General features: G+C 38.1%; 2 protein-coding genes across 2 annotated transcripts; both read right to left on the minus strand.

The window, feature by feature from the left end:
- Window positions 1-1,604: 1,604 nt before the first annotated feature.
- Window positions 1,605-7,302, minus strand: LOC134750361 (uncharacterized). Its single transcript, XM_063685522.1, has 4 exons — window positions 7,207-7,302; window positions 5,532-5,687; window positions 3,070-3,231; window positions 1,605-1,787 (listed from the first exon to the last, which is right to left on the minus strand). Exons 1-4 carry the CDS (start codon window positions 7,279-7,281, stop codon window positions 1,605-1,607), a joined length of 576 nt encoding a protein of 191 aa, XP_063541592.1. The 5' UTR covers window positions 7,282-7,302.
- Window positions 7,303-11,838: 4,536 nt separating this feature from the next.
- LOC134750086 (uncharacterized) lies at window positions 11,839-20,362 on the minus strand. The gene is made up of 4 exons (XM_063685179.1): window positions 20,255-20,362; window positions 15,222-15,377; window positions 14,150-14,311; window positions 11,839-12,025 (listed from the first exon to the last, which is right to left on the minus strand). The coding sequence occupies exons 1-4, from the start codon at window positions 20,327-20,329 to the stop codon at window positions 11,843-11,845; spliced, it is 576 nt and encodes a 191-aa protein (XP_063541249.1). The 5' UTR covers window positions 20,330-20,362; the 3' UTR covers window positions 11,839-11,842.
- Between the last annotated feature and the right edge of the window lie 3,189 nt (window positions 20,363-23,551).

Here is a 23,551-nt window from a genome sequence, read left to right on the forward strand (position 1 = left end):
TGGTACTTGTCTATTTAATGGTTCACTTGATGCCAGCTTAATTTGGATCTAAGTTTAGTTAAAGTAGAAATTAAGTACCTAATGGGTTAATTTTTCATGCTTTTTAGGGTTCCGTACCTCAAAAGGAAAAAACGAAAACCCTTATAGGATCACTCGTGTGTCTGTCTGTCTGTCAGAGCCTATTTTCTCCGAAATTACTGGACCAATTAACTCGAAATGTACACACGTACATTAAAGTTTGTGACCCAAAGACGGACATGTACGAGTAACGTAAACAAATGAATTTTAAACATGGGGCCATCATGTAAATGAGAAAATTAAAAAAAATAAAGTTTTTAAAACTATATCGTGTTACATATCAAATGACAGCTCATTATGAGAATCTCAAATATATATTTTTTTATAATTTTAGGATAAACAGTTTAGAAGTTATTCAAGAAAATAGGCAAAAAATTACCATAGAGATAAAGGGGGGGGCCCCTTTATCTCCGAAACTACTGGGTCAAAAATATCGAAATAAATACACAAAATAGTTCTTTACCTATAGATCACAGGAAAACCTATTAGAAGTGTGCAGTCAAGCGTGAGTCGGACTTTATGCAGGGTTTCTTAAAATTGGTAATACAAAATCAATGTTTTACACACATTTTCCCTAAACTAAGCCCCTCAATTAATTCTTATGCTACTGGGAAACGAATAAAATTATTTTACGAAAATATTTTGATTTGTTTTTTCTTTAAGTAGTCACACTAGGTACTACATACAATATTTAAATTATAAACTTTGTTTGATTTGTTCCCTAGTTGGATAGATGGCAGCACCATCTCTCTCGCTATACCGTAATCCAGTAAAGGATTCGTATAGGAGGTGCAAGCACACACTGCTCGCCCTTAAAGTTGGTTAAAGGCGCCTAGCTAGCTAAAGGGAATTTGTGACGGGTACCGCCGTGGCCGGGTGGACTAGTGGTGTCAGGACGTTAGCCGCGTAAGCTGAAGACGCGGGTTCGATTCCCGCCTGGGCCACCGGTGGACTTGGTCACATTTTCATTAGTGTATGATATCTGAAGAAAGGCCAGGTCAAGAGCACCCTAAAACGGCGAGCGTGTATGAGGAATGTTATGAAAGTGAAGAAAGCGAAAGAGGTATGTCAGGATCGTAGCAAGTGGAAATCCGTGGTCTCTGCCTACCCCTCCGGGAAATAGGCGTGATTATATGTATGTATGTATGTATGATATTTATTTCAGTTTATAAGTCTTATGCTTTTAAAATAATCAAAAGTAATTAGTACTGCATATCTTAAGTGTAAAAAACGGGACGAAGTGGGCCAATAAATTCGGCGTCGCCAAGGCCGCAGGTGGGGACAGATGCCCATATATAGATATTTTTGTTTAAATTTATTTAGAAACCAAACAGTCATACAAAAATATTAAATATGCAGTACCAGAAATGTACCGCAACAATAAGAAAAATACAACAAAAAGACCTGGAAGTTCGTAGGTAATTATAAATTAATATGTTAAAAAACTTACGTTTAACTATATTTGTAACTAAATCTATGGCGAAATCAAGTGCCCCCCCCCCCCTGCACATTTAGTTTTAACCTCATTAACCATACAGAGCCGGCAAGGAGCCAATATTGTCAATCGGTTCGTACTTAACGGACATTCGGACGCACGCAATGTTCTGCCCGTCCTTTACTACGTAAAGTTGTCCTCCGTATTCGCCGTAAATTCCTTCCTTCGACAGATCTTCTACGTTCACGAGGTAGTTGTCTAGCCGGTACTCTCCCTGTGAATGTAGGTTTAAATATAACATAATAAGTATGCGAATTTAAATAATTTTGTGGTGAGCTTCACTAAGGAGTTTGGGCCGAAGGGTGTCAAGTTCCGGCTTCCTGACATAATAGTCCGGTGGCCGACTTCGTGAAACCCTACCTGATAAAAAAATTGAAATAATACATTTCGATGCTAGTGCGGAAAGTATGACATTTACGTGTATGACAGTTACGTGTATCGAACGCCTTTTTTTAATACAGTTGCGAAAAAATAATAAAAACAAGTAAGGAAACATGCTTGCAGTAAGAAAAAACCGGCCAAGTGCGAGTCGGACTCGCGCACGAAGGGTTCCGTACCATTACGAAAAAACGGCAAAAAATCACGTTTCTTGTATGCGTGTGTATATATTTACTTTGCGAATGTTACTTACGTAAAAAAAAAACGCATTTAACTGATTTGCAAGACCGAAGTGATCCCATAAGTGTTCCGTTTGTCAAAACAAACTTGAAAAGTGATACTACATTGAAAATCTTCAGTGTATCCATCTCCCCCGTGGACTGTTTCTAATTAGATTAGAATTAAGTTTTACTAACCACATTATAAGTGTAACTTACTTGAAATAAATATTTTGTATTATTATTATAATACAGTTTCGGGTAAATAGGAACGGCAATGTTTTTGAGATCGTCAAAGTTTAGTATGATAACGTTCATTGAAAATTATTATTTTGTTTAAATTAGATACATAATCAAACTAACGGTTAGCGTAAAAATTGATTCGGTTTGTGACATTTTTATATCTGAGTCAGCGGAAATGAATGAATTCACAAAATCAGCATTGTATAAATTATGTTATACACGTAATGACATAATTTTGATATTTTAGGGTTCCGTACCCAAAGGGTAAAAACGGGACCCTATTACTAAGACTCCGCTGTCCGTCCGTCTGTCTGTCTGTCTGTCCGTCTGTCACCAGACTGTATTTCATGAACCGTAATAGATAGACAGTTGAAATTTTCATAGATGATGTATTTCTGTTGCCGCTATAACAACAAATACTAAAAATAGAATAAAATAAATATCGTGATTGAAAAAAAAACGTGATTTTTTGCCGTTTTTTGCGTAATGGTACGGAACCCTTCGTGCGCGAGTTCGACTCGCACTTGGCCGTTTTTTATTAATAGTTACACTTGTCTCAGGTTCACCTGTAAACATAGTTGTAAGTTTGGAAAAAAAAATGTTTTTAAAGCGTTTGAAGTTAAGTTTCCCCGCTTTCCCATGTAAATAAATACTTACTTTAGGGATTGGGAACTCTGGTGGGTTTATTCCAAGGGCCATCAACACTGTTTTAGCATTTTCTGGGGCGTGCTCTTTTACTAGGCAGGGTATACACTCGCGACTCTCACTCATAAAGGGTTTACATCCACCTCCCACCATCTTGCATATGTCTGCGCGAATCTAGAAACAATAATATAAACTGTACAATCTGACCCAGATGAATACATTAATTATGTGTACAGTCGCCATCATATATATCGGAGCGGCCAAGGCGCTCACAAATATCTGAACACGTCTTTATTGTCAAGGCGCTAGAGTACGTATTCAGATATTTATAAGCACCTTGGCTGCTCCGATATATCTGACGTCGACTGTACAAAACGCGAGAGTTTAAAGTGTTATAGGATGGCTGAATTTATCGGAAGCGCCTTTCCAATATCGGATGTCGGAAGGCGCCTATGACAAAAACAGCTGCAGGTGAGTGTCATCGGCATTAAGTCTGCTTTTTAACCGACTTCAAGATTTCAAAGGAGGAGGTTCTCAATTCGGTTGTTTTTTTTTTCTTTATGTTTGTTACTCCATAACTGCGTCATTTCTGGACCGATTTTGAAAATTCTTTTTTTGATTGTAAGTATATACATACAGATTGGTCCCGTTTTTGTCAAAAAGCAGTTCTGATGATGGGATCCATGAGGAATCGAGAGAACTCCTCAACTGTTAAAGGCATACATATAGTGATTTTTGTATTTTCATCAACAAATCAAGCACTTACATTTAAAAAAGTGACATTTGATGAAGTGGAACTGCTGATGATGATCAGAACGGAACTCTTTAATGACGCATAGTTTACGTTTGGCGATTTGTCCTCTTCGTTATGTTTGTTAAGCAAGTTAGGTTTTCAAGAAACATTTTTGTCAAGCTCGAGTTCTGATGATGGGATCCATGAGGAATCGAGGGAACTCCTCAAATGTGAAAGGCATACATATAGTGTTTTTTTGTATTTTTATCAACAAATCCAGCATTTCCATTTTAAAAAGTGTCATTTGATGAAGTGGAACTGCTGATGATGATCAGAATGGAACTCTTTAATGACACATAGTTCACTTTGGCGATTTGTCGTCTTCTTTATGTTTGTTAAGCAACTTAAGTTTTTAAGACATATTTTTGTCAAGCTCGAGTTCTGATGATGAGACCCAAGAGGAACCGAGGGAACTCCTCAAATGTGAAAGGCATACATATAGTGATTTCTGTATTTTCATCAACAAATCCAGCATTTACATTTAAAAAAGTGACATTTGATGAAGTGGAACTGCTGATGATGATCAGAATGGAACTCTTCAATGACACATAGTTCACGTTTGGCGATTTGTTCTCTTCCTTATGGACCCAGACCCAAACTTGGACCCGGACTCGGACCCGGACCCGGGTCTGGACATGGACCCCAACTCGGACCCGGACCCGGACCGAACTCTGTCCCAAACTTGGAGCCGAACAGCCGGACACGGACCCGGACTCGGATCCGGACCCAGACCCGGACCCGGAAATGCTACTAGAAAAGTGGGTTTGGTGGGTGGGTGGGTTTGTTTTTTGAACTGCGATTCTCACAGAACAGAACTCATCATCTTCTATCAGAAAAGTTGGTTAGGTTAGAACTGCGACCCTTACAAAAACGAAATGTTACTAGAAAAGTGGTTGGTTTTACCTCCTTTTCTACAAAATTAGGCAAAAGATGCTGTCTTTTTCATTTCATTGTCTGGAATCTAAGAGTGCACCATCAACAATAAGTGAACTTTCAGCGGCATCCCCCATTGAAGTCGGTTTTTTTTTCTTAAAAATTATTATGCGTTATTTATGTTTTTTTAGTAATAATGATTTATTAAATGCATAAATAAATACAGACACATATATCTTACATTTTACTTCCTTCCGACATCCGATACTAATACTCATACTCATAATCTTTATTGCATAAGTTTCAGTATCACATTGTAAATAAAAATCCATAAAAGGAAACCTTCATTTTGTAAGTGGAAAATTTCGATTCCCATACAAAATTATGTAGGTAATAACATTTAGTTAAATTATGAAAATAGTTTCAAATAGAATAGGACATCTTATGATAAAAAACCTGTGGCGATGTAAAAATAAAATGTTTATATTTATTTATTTATTGTATCTTAACCTATACTTAACATAGAATTGTGTACAACATGACACCCTGTAGGGCACAGCAAAGGAGAACGAGTTTTTTTGTAACAAAATTATATAAGTATTATTTATTGTATGGGTACTTTATTAATTGTAATTATTGGTCGTGAAGAAATTCATTTAATTAGGTGATCTTTTAATTTTTTAAAGAATTCATTGTCGGACTTGGTGTTATTTATTTCGTTACTAATTTTGTTGAATATTTTATTGCCATCGAGTTAGGACTTTTTGAATGTAATCGAATCGGACAATGTGAAAACGCCCATACTCACACCATAGGAGTCGTCAACTTCGGCTAGCAAGGACAGTTCCCCGTCAAAAGCGTCGTGTGTGCGGTTCAGCTTGTGTTTGCGCAGGCGCACCCGCCACGGCATCTCCGCGTCGTTCTTGCACGGCTCCACGGACATCACCGACCACATGCCGAACCCCTGCCAACATACAACAACAACTAAGTAGAAAACATAGATCTAGTATATTTTTAGGATTCCGTACTCAAAGGGTAAAAACGGAACCCTATTACTAAGACTCCGCTTTCCGTCTGTCACCAGGCTGTATCTCTTCAACCGTGAAAGATTCAACTGTCTAGACAGTTGAAATTTTCACAGATGATGTATTTCTGTTGCCGCTACAACAACAAATACTAAAAAGTACGGAACCCTCGCACTTGTCCAGTTATAAATCCGTCCAGTATCCTGAGCTACAGGATGTACTGATTATCAGTATTTAAACCCATAACCCTACTTTCTGTTTGTCGCAGTCGAATAAAATATTGATATTGGGGTATAACGTGTACAAAGGTATAGACAAAAGTGGAATTCATATTCCTCCAAGTTTCCTATTAAGAGAATATCCCCCGAAATCTGGATTAAGCAATTACTTTCTATAACAAGATGTATTTTTTCCGCAAAGATAGATAGGACTTTTTTGTGTAGAATATAATAAGCTTTAATGTTGCTTTATACAATATTTTCACAAAGAACGTAGATTTAGAGTAAAACGCAAATTTCTCCAGGATGGTATACATTTTCAAAGATGGCTGCGATTCCTCGAGGTCCTCAAATGTCAAATAGTGGAGACATAAAGAAGAGACTGCAGATGTCATTCAAATAAAAAACTATATATGGCAATGTTTTTAGGTGTCACTAAACGCCATTCAAACGGCATGTGTATTGTCAGGGCTATAACCGCGAAAATCGCAATTCGCAAATTGCGGGCATTTTTCTCTGTCACTCTAATTACGCCTTCATTGGAGTAAAATAGAAACATCTCCGCAATTTCGGTTTTCGCGGTAGCCCCACTGAATCTTATAAATGTATAATTGACTTTGTGTTACTTACTTGTGTTTTGTGATAAACGGGGAAACCATGGTAAAACCTTATAAAAGCGGCAACTCGACTATTTAAAACACTCCCTTTGGTCGTGTTTTAATTTATCGCCACTCGTTGCAAGTTTCCTATTTTTCGCACTTGTATCGTATGTACGTATATTCTACCTATCTATAGGTTAACTGTGACTAACATTGTCATATTTCAAATGCCTAACTTATTTGTACATTAAATGTTATTCTGTAAAGTACCTAACTTTAGTTCTTAGCTCTTAAATGTATTGCAATACCCTCACAGAGTTGTGTTGAGACATGTAATGATTTATGCATAAGATCTTTTGTACACACACTAAGCAAATAAATGAAATGAACGTCAAAGCATTAGGCCGCTTCCCACTGACGTCCAGTTTTTTGAGGGTACGGTTTTCTGCAGGATCCAGTTTTCTGTACTACGCGTGCTGTATCCCGCAAACAGAATGCTCGTGTGAACGTTACTATATCAGAATCCTGCAGAAAACCGTATCCCGCAAAAAACTGGACGTCAGTGGGCAAGAGCTCACACAGGAACTTTCCGTACGATCGGCCGCCGACACATACACAGTTCTACAAAAACAATCACTTACCACGATACTCTGCCCTGCAGAATCTAGAAATAGGAAACCACATGATATTATGATGCTCGTTAGGAAATAAAACATTTTGCAAACTGAAGTTGATAAATGACGGGTACTTACTTATTTATAACATTGCAGTAATTGTTGTGCCATGTTGTACGGGTGTTGGTTTTATCTATATTTAGATATCTATCTTGTAAAACATGTCATATTGTTCTGGTCACATTGTCCAGTCAGTAGGTATTAAATTTATAGCGAGTATAGCGTATGAGACTATGCGTCAAAAGTATCTACCTTCTCTGATAGCTTAACAATCTCTATAATTTAAGTATAGAACAATTAAACTGTTGCAGATACCTTTATTCGTAAACTGTCTAGATTATATATTTTCACCTCAGCAGCTCGAACAAGGGTACTTTGCTGCTTAAAAACAGTGAGCAAAAGCGCATTTTGCACAATTCGAACAGTTTTTTTTTCTTTAAAAAAAAATTGTCAATGGAATTGTCAATTAGCGTTCGTTATTTTCATATTAATTCATTGAAGTTTCTTTCGCTTTCTTATTGTATTTTATGGCGGTAATCAAATTTAATTGTTAGAATACCTTAGGAAAAACATGAGTGAAAAAGTGATGAAGAAGGATAACATTTTTTCAGATTGTATTTTTTCTTTCGAATTCGTGCCAATAAAAATCAAGGGTAAAGTCTGTAAAAGGGCAGTAAGACCAGCCTTGTTGTATGGTTCGGAGTGTTGGCCGATGAGGAAGACTGACGAACAAAAAATCCACACTACGCAAATGAATAAGCTGCGTTGGTCCGGAGGAGTATCAAGAATGGATAAAATAAGGAACCAGTATATCTTGGGTACTTTTAAGGTTGCAAAGGTTCAAGAAAAACTAAGAGAGAACCGCATGCGCTGGTACGGACATGTAATGAGGCGGGAAGATAGCCACATGACTAACAGAGTTCTCAAAATAGAAGAAGGAAAAAGAGGGCGAGGACGACCACCAATCACCTGGACGCAAACCCTAAAAAACGATATGAAGAAAAGCAGTACAATAGAGGAGACAACCCACGGTCGTGCGATGTGGCGCAGGATTACTAGGAGGGCTGACCAAAAATAAACTGGGATAATAGCCAGGACAAAGAAGAAGAAGAAGTATTTTTTCTTCCAAATATGTTCTTACTGCTGAGGTGAAAAATCTTGTGTACTACACGAGATCAGTTATTTACATCTGTGCGCTTTGAGTTCCGGGCAAGCGAAAGATTCTATAATAGATTCACGAGCGTAGCGAATATAATTTTGAATTTTTAATCTTGTTTTAATAAGCACTCGAAGAAATATCAACCTTTGCTCTCTTGTTGTACAAATAACTATAAATTCTTTGGTTCCCAAAGTTGACCAGGCTCTGACCCACCTAACAAAAACTTCCAAATTCGGGACCAACCTAATAATTGCCGAAAATCCGGCCTTACATATATGATATGATATATATGAGATGAGGTAGTTGAGGTACTGAAGGAAAGCAGTACTTTTATAGCTTCATCAAACAGGCAAGGATAGTTGCCAGCAACTGAGAGCCAGAATTTCGTTAACTGCATTTTGTTGTAGGCATGTCGTGTTATGTTTCAGTGCCTACTGTGACGTTAGACACTGGGCGGACACGCTATACATCAAAAAACATTTTCACATCACCAATTCGAAAAAGTGGTTTTTCTTCCCTGCTAGGAGGGATCAAAGTGGCACTTTTCTGTTCTAGGACACTATTTTTGCATGTTTTGCACATTATTTTTTAGTTTATATAATATTAAATAAAACTATGAAAACGGATTATATCGCGTATATTGAATTTATAATACATCCCGACGTTTCGAACTCTTTACAGCGTTCGTGGTCAACGGGTGACTGAGGAAAAATTACAAAATGCAAAAATACCCACATACTAAAATAATGAACAATCATAGACTACAAACTTTAAGGCTGGTTGTACATGCAAAATCGGTTCATAAGGCTAGTTATACACTATAATTATTTTTCAAGTAAAGATATATATATATACGCGATAAAAATAAACTATGCCGGCTCCAACCCTACACCACGGACCCGAGAAGATTTAATTCCCTCCTAAATTGTAGGAGGGTATCCCAATATGGGACCGGCAACAAACTCGGCGGGACACATCTTTTCAAAACATCAGAATGTCCAGCATCATCCAACACTATATATATACACACACACACATATATATATACACATATATATTCATAGTTTTATTTCATGAGTAACTATCGCGGTAACCGAAAACAATTTTATATAATATTTTTAAACATCATAATTACCTCATAGGTGATGTGAAAAGCTGTATGTGTCACATGGTAGCAAAATTATTTCCATCTTGGGCGTAACACACTTGAATCCCTCACTACGCTCAGGATTCTACTTTAGAATCCCTCGTTACTCTCGGGATTCTATTATAGAATCCTTCGCTTCGTTTAGGATTCAATGTACGCCCTCGCCGTAAATATGTCATTTTGCTCCCTTGTAACACAATCTACTATTGCGTTTCTATGTGTCAACGACACGTCTGTACAAGCGTCATTTTATGAGTAAGTTGCTTAAAAACTGTACTGAGCGTTCGGCAAAAGCTCGTCAATCTGCTGTCGCAGAGCGAGATAATTCGTATCGGGGTGGGGCGGTGCGTGGCCGTTCTGTATGATAATACTATTACTTATTCTGTGGTCTAGGCTCCGTTGTATTACAATTACAAAGAGGTAAATAAAACTTACTTGGTCAGTCATGTGTTTACTACCTTTCTGCTCGCGACGACAGTTGACAACGGAGTGTCGACTTGCAGCAGGTAGGTAGTTCGTACACTTTTATTGTATAATCGTCACATCTTTTCCTTTTTATAATGATCTATTTATTTTACTTTATGTGTTAGCCATGAAACAAAAGTTCACTCATTACACATCAGGCCGCGTAGCCAACACGCCAATCGCTAACGCTCCGTAGCGATCGAAACGCAACTGTCACTGTCGCACTAATATGGAAGAGTGATAGAGAGACACAAAGCGTTTCGTTGTCGAAGCGATAGCGATTGTCACCTTGGCTAGGCCGGCTGTTTATCTTATAATTGCTAGGTTAATTTAGATTCTAAATTAGACATACTACTACCGGGTCGGAAAACAACGTTAACCTCAAACCCGAGAAGAACCGCCAGCAAAATAAACTCGGCTAGGTGTGGATGTATTCATTTTGCAATAGTTCAACGATAAACATTTTTCAACAATATCGAACCTTGGAATATTTACAACTATTAATATCTCTCTCAGTTGCTTAGCGGTTAACTGGAAGAGATCCCTTTCAGGGATAAGTTCGCCTTGGTACACATTATGTTCCTCGTATACTTGTTTAGCGCAATAAAGTGTTTTACTACTATTATTATTTTACTTTTCAATATCAGTCTTTTCAAAATTTTCAGTTCAGTTCTTGATGTTGCATCAGTCGAGTCATGAGTCGTTCATACAAAACTGTTTTGGCGAAAAGTACCCGTCTAATTTGTCGACAGCAACTTTAAAACGTGTGCGCTCGGAAGTGTGCTCGCAGCGAGCAGGCATCTCACTCCGTCAAAAAAAAACAAAGGCATACTCCGACAGCTCGTCCCTATTTGTCCCATTTATGGCCAAATGAGGTCGGATCCTCGTTTGTTCTAAAGCGGACAACTAAGACGTCATTGATATATATAGGTATGTATTGTATCCGTAAATAAGCACGGAACATGTGCGTTAGGTAATAATTACCTTCTAACTACCAAGTTTATATACTTAAGGAGTTATCGAAGGTAGGAAGGGGTTATGGAAGGTAGGTAGGACGTAGGAGGTAAGGTTCTAATTGTAAATTAAAATTTTTGAGTATGACGATGTACAATTCCTACAAATAAATATATTCTATTCTATTCTATTCTACCTTATAGGTCGAATATCGAAGGTATAGTAACGAAACAAGTATAACTTATGGTGTCCCCCAGGGAAGCGTTCAGGGGCCCACGTTGTTTTTTATTTATATCAATAATTTGACGAATCTCAAACTACAACGTGGGCACATCGGCTCCTATGCTGATGACACAGCTATAGTGTTCGATGGAGAATCCTGGGAGTCAGTGTTCAGAAGTGCAGAATCAAAAGCTAAAAATATATGAAAATTGCTTCACCTCTGAGGCATGAAAATCGTTGTACATTAGAATAACATCTCTGTAACTCATATTTTGATTGATTGATTGAGGAAATAGGTATTAAGTTTTTAACCCAATAGGGAATATTATGCGAAGCTGCGCAGAGGGCGCCACTACCACAATCTGAGGGTCTATCGCGAAACAAGAAAATCGAAATGTCATTATCTAATGTCTCTGTCACGCTTCCATATTTAAGCAATAAAGAGGCAGATAGCGAAATTTCAGATTCGCTTTTCCCGGTAGGCACTCTGAAACAAACCGCCTTGATGCATCAATGTCATATTTTATTATCTCTTAAAACATTCTTAAAACTTGTCAAAAAACTGTTAAAGGCACAGTATGTATAAGTTACTCTATGGTTTACTAAACGGGCTAGTGATGCACTCTGGTGGCAGAACATTGCAGTAATATCCCCTATTAACCATACAGCGCCGGAAAAGAGCCAAAGTTGTCAATCGGTTCGAACTTAATTAACATTCGGTAGCACGCAACGTCCTGCCCGTCCTTCACTACGTAGCCTGTTCCATGGTATTCGCCGTACACACTTATCTTGTCCAGATCTTCTGCATTCACGAGGTAGTTGTCTAGCCGATACTCTCCCTGTGAATATATGTAGGCACAGAATAAATAATAGTACTAGAAGAAGATTCACTCTCTAACAAAGCCGACACTAACGACAGATATGGCTGCTACTCGTAGGTGGAGCAAGGCGTCCGTTCCGTAGCGGCAAACATAGATATAACTCCGTAATAGATTGATACAGTCTAAGAGAAAAACGTGCCTCGAAAATCACGAAAATATGGGTCTCGATCAGATGTCGCTACTACCTTTTTAATGCATATCAGTGAAAGAACATGGGTCAAAATAATAAAAATAATGAGGGCTAACGCGTATGAATTCGCCGCTAGGGGCGCTAGTGTAGATGGTGGTCTTTTCCATAGTTCGAAATTTCAAATGTCACTTGTCACTTCAATGACTGACAGCTGTTCTTTAGTCTTTTGGACCACCATCAACAGAGGCGCCAACTGGTGAGCAAAAAAACGATAGCCCTCATTAATGCAAATAAAAAAATCATTTATCCATATTTAAATACATTTTGTTGTATTTTTATAAATCTTAATTTTTAGTTTTAAAGTGTGTCGATAGATGGCAGTGAATTTACTGTGGTTACAAAATTTACTATGACAGTACGGCTCTATAATATTATATCCTCATTGGTAGCAGTGTGCAGCAACTACTATGGCTAGACACCAAAATTAGCGTGGGCCGCATGGCACGCGCTCAGACACAATGGCACACAGTGGCCGACCAAAAGAAACAATGGCTTTTGTTTAACAGATTAGGGTCTTAGGCAAAAAAATCATTTGCGAATATTCATACTATACTTGTAGCGATGTGTGCCATGCCTGATGTAGGTTTGGTATACAGGGTGAAATTTTAACCACCAGCCATACTCTGCGTAGTGACTTTATAGGTCCTACTGAACAACTTTTTATTAAGGGACCAATGTCAAAATCAGGAAAACATAATTTGGCTGTACCATAGAAATCAGCGGCATCACATCAGTCGGAATGTATGAAACAGCTCCCATAATAAAAGGTGTTCAGTATACCTATAAGTAGGTAGGTATGCGAATTTAAATTATTTTTCACCTTAGCAGCTTGAACAAGCCTACTTTCTTCACTCCCTGGAGTGACGAAAGTGCGACTTTCCCCACTCCAGGGAGTGAAACAAAGTAGCTTTCTAATTTAGTGATGGCCATAAACTGCCACTTCATACTTCGGGGTCTATATTCGAAATACATTTTAACCTTTAATATGTTCTCACTACTGAGATGAAAATTATATGTGCAACACGAGAGCAAAGTTATTTTACACTCGCAAGAAAAACTAACTTTCCTTTCTTGTTGCACAAATAACTATTATGTTGAGCTTGGGCCAGGAGTTTCAAGTTCCGGCGGTATCGCGGCCGGCTTCCTGGCACAGCGAGCGATATACCTATCTCATAATATGTATACTCGTATGCTAGTTTTAAAGTATTTTACATCTATCGGCCAATAGTTGCCTGAAATTTTCATATACAAAACAGAACAAAATAAAACGAACAAAGGAGGACTTCGTTTAGGAGGTGCAAGCGCGCACTGCTTGCCCTTAGAGCTGGTCAAAGACGCCTAGTCTTACTAAGATGGCATATAGTCGAGAAATTCGGACAGGCACCGCCGTGGCGGGGTGGCCTAGGGGTTCATGGCGTTAGCCGCGATAGCTAAAGACGCCGGTTCGAATCCGGCCTTCACCACTGGAGGGCTTCGTCACTTTTTCTTTTTCTTTAATATATGACATCTATTACAGTTTTTAATTTATATATAGTAGTGTGACTACTTTAAAAAACACAAATCAAAATATTTAATGAAATAATTTGATTTGTTCCCAAACTTGTAAAACGAACAAGTTAAAATAAGTGTTGGTAGAAACGAAAAAATTTGGGGTAAATTATAAAAGTTTTGGAGTCGTTCGCGATTTTCAGGGAAATGGGCAGTGGCGCAAACGCGCAACTTGTTAATGGTACGCTATTGTTTTTGGTACCTATCTGTTTTCAAATCCCAGGTGATTTCAAGTTCATCAAAAATACAATCATGAATGATTCTCATTTTGATTGATATTAATTACTTGGGAGACCCTTAAGTGTTCCCAACTCCCCCACTTTCCCATATAAATAAGTACTTACTTTAGGGACTGGGAAGTCTGGTGGGTTTATTCCAAGGGCCACCAACACTGCTCTAACGTTTTCTGAGGCGTGCGCTCTTGCTAGGCAGGGTATACACTCGCGACTCTCTCTGATAAAGGGTTTACATCCACCATCCCCCATCTTGCATACGTCTATGCGAGCCTAGAAACAGAATAAACTGTACAATTGGACCATGGTATAATAAAACAAGGTACTCTCTTCCGAGACTCGCGAACCACGTGACTGACACAAGCCTACGTCATCGTGCTGTTAAAACTTAAAAGGTTCACGATGACGTAGGCTTGTGTCAGTCACGTGGTTCGCGAGTCTCGGAAGAGAGTACTAGGCGAAGTATATTATTATACCATGAATCGGACTAAACTGACTCTGCATGCCATTAGCAATGACAGTGTAATAATGCATCGACGACCGGTCTGGCCTAGTGGGTAGTGACCCAGCCTGTGAAGCCTATGGTCCTGGATTCGAATCCTGGTAAGGGCATTTATTTGTCTGATGAACACAAATATTTGTTCCTGAGACATGGGCTTTTCTATGTATGTATATAAGTATATATATTATATCGTCGCCTATCACCCATTGTACAAGCTTTGCTTAGTTTCGGGCTACATAAGTTGATCTGTTTAAGATTTCCCCTAATAAAATATATATTTTTCTTCTTCCTTCACTCTCTCATACTCTATTTATTACTTTTTTAAATAACGGCAATATTTTTAAAATATTATCAGCAAGATCCGTTTTGTTTGTTTGTACGGTTTGTATTGTAACTATTGACTTTAGGTTTGCTCCGTCTAGCCTAAGAGCGTTTTCACATTGTCCGATCCGATATCGGATGTAGGATCCTACATCAATTCAATTCAATTTCGTTTATATTTCATGAGTAACCACTTGAGAAACGCAGACTAAAGTGAATTATGTGTGTTTTTATCCGCGTAAGCGGGCCGCGACAACATGACGTATGAGATTTTTGACCGTCAGTTATGGTACTTAAGATTGCTAACCGGCCGTTAATGGTACACAGTTAAGTGAAAACGCTCAATACTCAATTACTCACACCATAGGAGTCGTCAAGTTCGGCTAGCAAGGACACTTCCCCGTCAAAAGCGTCGTGTGTGCGATTCAGCTTGTGTTTGTGCAGGCGCATCCGCCATGGCATATCCGCGTCGTTCTCGCACGGCTGCGTGGATATCACCGAAAACATGCCGGGCCCCTGCCAACATACAGCAACAACTAAGTAGAACAAGACACTGATACCTGACTCCACACCAACATACAGGAATAACTAAGTAGAAAAAGACACTGTTACCTGACTCCACTCCAACATACAGCAACAACTAAGTAGAAAAAGAGAATGATACTCAGTCCGACTCCGACTTCCACTCGCACTCCCACTCCCACTACCACTCCCACTCCTACTATGACTATTTCATTTAAACACAAAATTTCATCTAAATGGTTTAAGAAAATCAAAGAATAGGTATACCGATAGCAGCGCCACCTGCCGGGTCCAACTGGTTTTTCAAACCATCCATGTATATTTAAACCTTCTCCAGAATGTAGCAAACACTTTTCTGAAAACCGCATCAGAATCGGTTCAAAAAACAAAAATTGCCTACTGCGTCAACCCAAATAAAATTAAGTACCTTGTCTTTGACAGCAAGCACTAACTGGCTGGTGTCGGTGCTTCAGTGGATGTTATGCTGATGAATGAACCGATTTAGAGGGTGTACGAAGCGCGAAATTTAGGTCTTAATGGATTGTGGACTTCGATATGAGAAGCATACCGCAGAGGCTGTAAGAAGTTGCTTCTACAAGCTTAAGGTGCTATATAAAATTCGGCCATACCTAAGCGAACCCTTGCGCATTCAATTGATCGAGTCACTTGTACTATCAAAACTGAACTATATGGATGTTGTAACTGGGCCTAGACTTCTTGCTAAAACAAAAAGACTCATACAACGTGTTCAAAATGCCTGTGCTCGCTTCTGTTTTCATATTCCGTTGAGAGACCACGTCACTCCGTTTCTTAATAGTCATAAGATTCTCAAAATGCAGCACCGACGTAAACTTCATTTGGCTTGTTTGCTCTTATTTATTTATTTATTTATTTAAACTTTATTGCACATAAAATTATAAGTACAAATGGCGGACTTAATGGCATAAGGCATTCTCTACCAGTCAACCACTGGGCTAAAAAGAGATGGTTGTTAGGTGCAGGATTAATACTCGAAAAATTAAAACGATAATCGCTACCTACTATTTACAAAATAAGTATTTACAAAGTAAATACTAATTAATATACTATGAATTCATAAACTTAAACATATACTTTATATGATATACTTACATAAATATAAATAAATATAAATTAAATTATATAAATTATTTATTTGATAAAAATAATAAAAAATAGAATATTTCTTTAAAATTAAAAATATTCCCTGACCTCTATATATTTCACTTCACCATATATACATACATTATACATGTACCAACTCTGAAACATTATTTATATTTCGCAGATAAATGCTTACGCAGCATGCGCTTAAAGGTAAATTTACTCTTCGGAGTTCTGAAGTATAACACCCCTGCATATCTTTTTAACAAGGTGTCTTGTATTAAGCTCCGCGACCGCCGTAATTGTGGGATTCAATTGTTAACACCACGCCACGCTTCAGCACCCTTCCGGGGCAGCTATCGCTATACTGCCTCAAAATGTTGAAATAACGTGCCGCCGCCAATGAGGAACCTGCAAAGTATTTATAGTTTTAAAACGAAGCTTAAACAGTACATGCTTAACCCAGGGACCGGACAACCCTTTCCGCGATAAAACCCTTTCAATGGGCGACACTTAAACACGGCTAACACATTGAAAGACTTTCCCTTTTGAACTGCAAGCCCATTCATACCCTTACCTTTGACTAACCCTTACCGAAAAGCTAACCAAAAATAAGGCTAGCTCTTAATAAGGGTTACCCTTATCTTTAAGCGCTTTTTATAAAGGTTTCCCTTTGCGTGAAAGAGACAGGATTAGTATATATCTACGGTAGTGTATGAAAAGGAAAGAAAATACGTGCCTAGTCAAAGAACGCCGCCGTCGCCGCCGACGATCGCTCGGATTCGAAGTAATGTGTGCTTTATGAACAAGGTAGACGCCTTAAATTAGCACGCTTATATGCTAAAAAGGAAGCCCTTTATAAGGCTAACCCTTATAAGCAATATGCAAGGTGTTGGTGAGCGGATGATAAGGGTTTTGTAAGGGTATTTGGGCTACCGATTACTCAAATGTGGTAGCTTTATATAAGGGTTTTTAAAACCAAAACAAAGGGTTTCGTCTGGCAAAGGGTATGGTGAGTTAAGCCTTATGTAATACCCTTATAAAACCCCGATAAGGGATAGCGGGCCGGTCCCTGGCTTAACCACCAACTTAGCCAGGAAACCTGCTTACACGATACGAGCTGCCTGTAGTTTTTTTGCTTTTACTTACCACTTAGTTTACGTTCCCTCTGCATTGCCATGGCACATTACTTTAAAAAACTTTGTTCTCGCCCTCTTGCCTGTAAGCACTTAAGCAGTCAAATTTAGACCGATACAATATTGCTTTTGTTCTAATTAAAGAGAAGTTCTAATAAAATCGTTTAGTTTGTGTATCTGCCGCTGCCGCATGGCGTTAGTTTTTCTTAGGCATAATGTACGGCCAAACTGAGTTCGGCCGAATATAACAGCTGTACGTAAAAATACCGTTTATTGTAATATGTATTTTTAACTTATCTGTCTTTATCCTTTGTATGTTATATATAAATTTTGTTGTTTTTTTTTGTTACCTGTCGTGATTGTTTCACCGGATGGTCTCACCGGAAGATCAGCGCTGGAAGTCGCCAGCAACATGCTGAGGTGAGACCATTTCGTGACACTTTTTCTTTTTTATATTTCTCTGTTTTGTATAATTTTCCATTTGTGTGTGCTAACGAATAAATTATTTCTATTCTATTCTATTCTATTCAAACGCGAGATAATCGCGAAAAAACATACATACATACACACAAACATACGGGTCAAACTGAGAACCTCCTTTGTTAAGGCGGTTAAAAAAAAGATCGATCCACCTGCAACATAGGCACACGACGACGAGTCGGTTAACCCAAACCTGAGTTCCACTAGGTACAGCCAGGGTTAAGTATCAGCTCAGCTCTATGTATTACTAAAACCTTTTCCAGAATGTATCAAACACTTTTCTGAAAACAGCATCGAAATCGGTTCAGCCAAACGCGAGATAATCGCGAACAAACATACATACAAACATACGGGTCAAACTGAGAACCTCCTTTTTTTAAGGCGGTTAAAAAAACACTGATAACTAACTCCACACCAACATACAGCAACAACTTAGTAGAAAAATACACTGATACCCGACTCCACTCCAACATATAGCAACAACTAAGTAGAAAAAGAGAATGATACCTGACTCTACACCACCATACAGCAACAACAAAGTAGAAAGAAAAAAAGTGAATGATACCTGACTCCACACCACCATACAGCAACAACTGAGTAGAAAAAGACACTGATACCTGACTACACACCAACATACAGCAACAACTAAGTAGAAAAAGACACTGATACCTGACCACACCAACATACAGCAACAACTAAGTAGAAAAAGACATTGTTACCTGACTCCACTCCAACATACAGCAACAACTAAGTAGAAAAAGAAAAGGATACCTTATTTTTCAGTCAACCTTAATTTTAGGTTGTGGGGCTTTGTTAACGTGTGGACTACCGCATCTCTATACGTAGTGTCCCCATTTCCTCTCTGGATATTGACATAAGGGACACACTGGCACTTGTGATGTCAAAATCGCTGCAGGCCTTTCTTGGTCTAACTATATGTCCCTTCGTTTGACTTTTTCGTTTTTTTAGAATTACCTTTATAAGAGTTAGAAGCGATAAACAAATTTCATACAAATTTCTAAAAGCCCCGTTTCTTATTATAATTTAAATTTATAAAAAATCAAACGAAGGGGCATAGTACATACCTACCTAAAAATGTTTTATTGCCACAACCAAAATTGCACGTAGGGTACACTAAAGGATGACTCACTAGACCGGGCCGTGCCCGCGCCGAGGCGTCCGACATGTTTGTCATTTTCTATGACGGCTGATTGGTGATCACGTGATTTAGACTGGTTATCCGTAAAGCTCATGTAACTTTGTAGTACGGGCGGTGACCGTATGACCCACTACGTCATCTGATACTTACAAGAATAAGCCCCATGGCATACGTTCATAAAAGTGATGCTAATTTTGAAAAAAATACTAAAATAAATTAGAATTGGCCGAAACACGAAAAAAAGGGCCACTTCCGGTTACGAAAAAAAGTGAAATTTACGTCATCTGATACAAAGATGAGACTCGTGGTAACAGATAGGAATTTATATGAAGCTTCAGAAACTACTCGTCTGCTAGTTCCTGTATGGCCGGAAGTGCGTCTGCCGGGGACTTTAAAGGTACCAAAATGAGTGGAATTTACGTCATCTGATACAAAGATGAGACTGGTGGCAACAGATAGGAATTAATATGTAGGCTCAGAAAATACTCGTCTGCCGGCTCCCAAATGGCCGAAAGTGCGTCTGCCGGGCACTTAAAGGTACTTACGAAAAAATGTGGAATTTACGTCATCTGATACAAAGATAGGACTTGTGGCAACATATAGCAATTTATATATGTAGGTTCAGAAAATACTCGTCTGCCAGCTCCCAAATGACAGAAAGAACGTCTGCCGGGCATTTAAAGGTATCCATGGTAATCCTTTAAATGCCCGGCAAACGCATATATAGGTCAGATGACGTAAATTTCATTTTTTTTATTATTTTTTTCAAAATTAGCATCACTTTTATGAACGTGTGCCATGGGGCTTATTCTTGTAAGTATCAGATGACGTAGTGGATCATACGGTCATCGCCCGTACTAAAGTTGACGGAGTTGCGCGTTACACAGTTGCATGTGGAAAGAAAAGCCTTGAATCAAAAATGATTTTTTTGCCAAAAACTTATTCAAATATTCGTTACAAAAATCAACCCTTACCAACATAATCTGGCCAGCAGCATCTAGAAATAGGAAACTACATGATATAATGATACTCGTCAGGAAATAAAACATTTTGCAAAATGAAGTTGATAAATAACGAGTGCTTATTTATATCATTGTATAGTAATTGTTGTTGTGCCATGGCCCTATTGCATAGGTGTATTTAACATGTTGTACGGGTGTGTTATTTTTATCTATATTTAGATATCTATATTGTAAACCATTTGATATTGTAGTGGTCACGTTGTCCGGTCAGCATTAAAAGTAAAGTAGCGTAAGACTATGCGTCAAATGTATCTACTAGGGCAAGAGCCAAGCTGTTGGCTTTGGCTCGTAACATAATACCTATATCTTTCTACCTCGCCTTAGCTTTTACCTCCCAGAAAGCTTATTGTCAAAGGGCGTAAGTGACTCAACTTTTCTATCGATTATAGACCTTTTCTGTACCGTTATTCCCGCATCTTACCCCGTTCTCGATTGAGACTGTCCAATTTAATGTGAGCTCGGGCTATAACACGGTGTAGCGTGAGAAAAAAATCTGTTATACTGGTCAGTTTGAAGCCAAGTGGGGTGAATATGACTAATATCAACGCTGACTGGCAGGGTAGATGAGGGCGCATGCGTGAAGACTTTGACACCAGCGGTGTCGTTTTAATAGCATGCAGAACACGAGCGAATCCTGAGGTTGGGTAACCAATATGTACACAATGAAAGTTGAATATTGAGATTATACAAAATTAGAAAAGTAATAACATAATAACGTAAAAAAATAGCCCGTAGGTGTGGCGAGGTGACGGTGAGTGGCGACACCGCTGACCCCTATTCCAGAGGGCCCTTATAAGTATCTGGCCTTCTCTGTGCTTGACTGGCCGGCTAGAGTGGAGTTGCAAGAGCGGAACCTATGCGCCAGGTTGGAAGTGTAAACCAGCCCATTATCCATACCAAGCCCACGACTGTGATCCTCACAATGACAAAAATGTTCAATGCAGCCAATCATAAAGAAATAAACCCAAAGATGCATTAACAATGTGTAAGTTTAACCATGAAGTTAAGTTTTTATCAAATAAGTAACTCCATTCCATATCTACAGACAGACATCTGTTTACTGAATCAGTGAATCTCTTAAAAAACGGAAAGCTTAAATACTGGCCAAAGTTTTATCTATCAAAATGCGAGTTAAGGATCTGAAGGCCATGCTACGCTGGTTATTTAAGATCTGACGCACGCGCTCTCGGACGCAATCGGAACATAACGCCCCCAGCATCTTTTGTCAGTCCGCCGAAAACCTTCCCGCAAGCCTGTGCCTTGGCTTTCCGTACAAGTAACAAAAGTTCATCTTCATTTCATATCCGAGGTATGTATCTATCTTATCATTTTAAAAATCGTACGTGTGTACCATTTGATGTTGAATGGGAAAGGATGAGATGTAACTCGGATTAATTACTCTGCATAAGTGCGGAGCTATTCAGTCATTATGTATTTAATGAAGTGTATCAAACTGGTTGCTTTAGAAATTTTCAGGAACAAGGATTTAGCAAGTGTAATCTATAATAAATCAGATTAATATAAAAACAACGTTTATTAAGACCTACTTCACAATTTTAATATTATTTTAATTTATTTTATTAAAGTGGTTGCATCAAATAGTTTTTTTTACCACCCTCTATGAAAGGCACTCTTTATTATTTGAAATCAGGGAGTAAAGTTGCATTTTATACTCTTGAGTGCAATGTAATATTAGGTAGGTAGTTACTCTATGTAAATATGCAAATTTTGAGTCGTTTCTTTTCGTTAGCTGATAGAATTTACCTTTAAATTAATGTCTGATTTTGAACGATAAATATTTAAAGTAATTAATTCGGATATTTTATTTACAATCTTTGCGTACCATGAGGAAATTAAAAGACTGGCACAATAAAGAAATGATTGGCGATTACTCCACCGACAAGAGCAAAGCTCTTAAGGGGATCCTATGCCCCAATGACCTTCGATCTGAATCCCTTAGTTTTCTAATGTTTTTTGTACCTTATCATACAGCAACGTATCCCATATTTACTTCAAAGTTCATTGTTTTCGAGACATTTGACATTGAACAATTTTAGGCCAAATAACTGGTTTTTTCTGGACATAACTTTTGTGTTAATTAGTTTAAATTTAAAACCTTAGACAAACTTTTAGAAACGTCAAAGATTAACCCAAATGTGTAGATTTCGGATATGTAAGATGTTTCACAGCAATCGAGATAAGAAACAAAGTGTTTTTTAGACAATGATTAAAAAGACCATTTTTTTTAAACACTTAATTGACTAGCTTTACAATATTTTCGCCGAAGACAGTTTGTTGGCGAATAGTGCGCTCTTACTTTTATGTGGGCTTTCTTGAGTTTCTTGAACTATATAATACATACAGAGTACAAAACAAACTGCAGGTATCTGCTTATTAGGGTAGGTAAATAAATAAGTATTATTATTTTTTAAATCCGGTAGACAAAAATGGAGATAAAAGATTGAATATTCTATCTGTAGTGCAAAAGTAGGAGATACGATTCAAAACTTGTCAAAAATCGATGAAAACTTCGGGTAGCCCCTTAAAATTATGATGATGATTATAAGTTTAAATTGGAAATCGGGAATCCCATGAAATAACCCATGATAATATTTAAAGCTGTGGAAATCAGATTGCAATCGTCAGAACAAACACTTTCCAAATAGGGAAAATAAATGTATTGTAGCAATAAAACTAAAATGTTTTATAACGGTTATATAATTACTTACCATTTGTTTTAGTTTACAATACAAAGTTTTAACAATAAAATAATTCTACCATTTTCTTTATTTATATTTGGTGTTAGGTTTTGACATGTATTGAAAATCTTGTTTTTATGCATTGCTAAAAACTTGCATGGCCAACGATGTAATAAACATGTAGGGAGATATTTATCTCAGGCGGGGAGCCCGATTCAGATTAAACAATTTGTTATGGATTTGAACTAGGGAAATCAAACCGTTTTAATTGTATGAGAAAACCGGTTAATAACCGGTTAATAAACGAAATTTCATGAAAATTCAAACCGGTTTGCATTCCCTAGTTTGAACTAGTTTTGATACGATCTTGACGTCCGTCTCGCATCTCACCCGACCCAACCCCTGGACCCAGGTATGCCCTTAAACTACGTCCAAAAGAGAGGTATGGGCACTCTGAATGTCATCTCGTTTCTTTAGTGTGGTAGGGCACAGCACAGCGAATGCCATTCCAGATCTAGAGCAGAGCCCAACTGGGGAAGTACCTCCACCT

The sequence above is a fragment of the Cydia strobilella genome, chromosome 19 (genome assembly GCF_947568885.1).
Source record: "Cydia strobilella chromosome 19, ilCydStro3.1, whole genome shotgun sequence".
NCBI lineage: Eukaryota > Metazoa > Arthropoda > Insecta > Lepidoptera > Tortricidae > Cydia > Cydia strobilella.

Bases quoted from the DNA above. Each gene is read 5' to 3' on its own strand.
- LOC134750361 (XM_063685522.1), bottom strand. From the start codon at position 7,281: ATGTTTTATTTCCTAACGAGCATCATAATATCATGTGGTTTCCTATTT. The intron at 5,688-7,206 runs GTAAGTGATTGT...GTATGTTGGCAG, and splicing joins CTGCAGGGCAGAGTATCGTG to GGGTTCGGCATGTGGTCGGT. The intron at 3,232-5,531 runs GTGAGTATGGGC...TATTGTTTCTAG, and splicing joins AAGTTGACGACTCCTATGGT to ATTCGCGCAGACATATGCAA.
- LOC134750086 (XM_063685179.1), bottom strand. From the start codon at position 20,329: ATGTTTTATTTCCTGACGAGTATCATTATATCATGTAGTTTCCTATTT. The intron at 15,378-20,254 runs GTAAGGGTTGAT...GTATGTTGGCAG, and splicing joins CTGCTGGCCAGATTATGTTG to GGGCCCGGCATGTTTTCGGT. The intron at 14,312-15,221 runs GTGAGTAATTGA...TTCTGTTTCTAG, and splicing joins AACTTGACGACTCCTATGGT to GCTCGCATAGACGTATGCAA.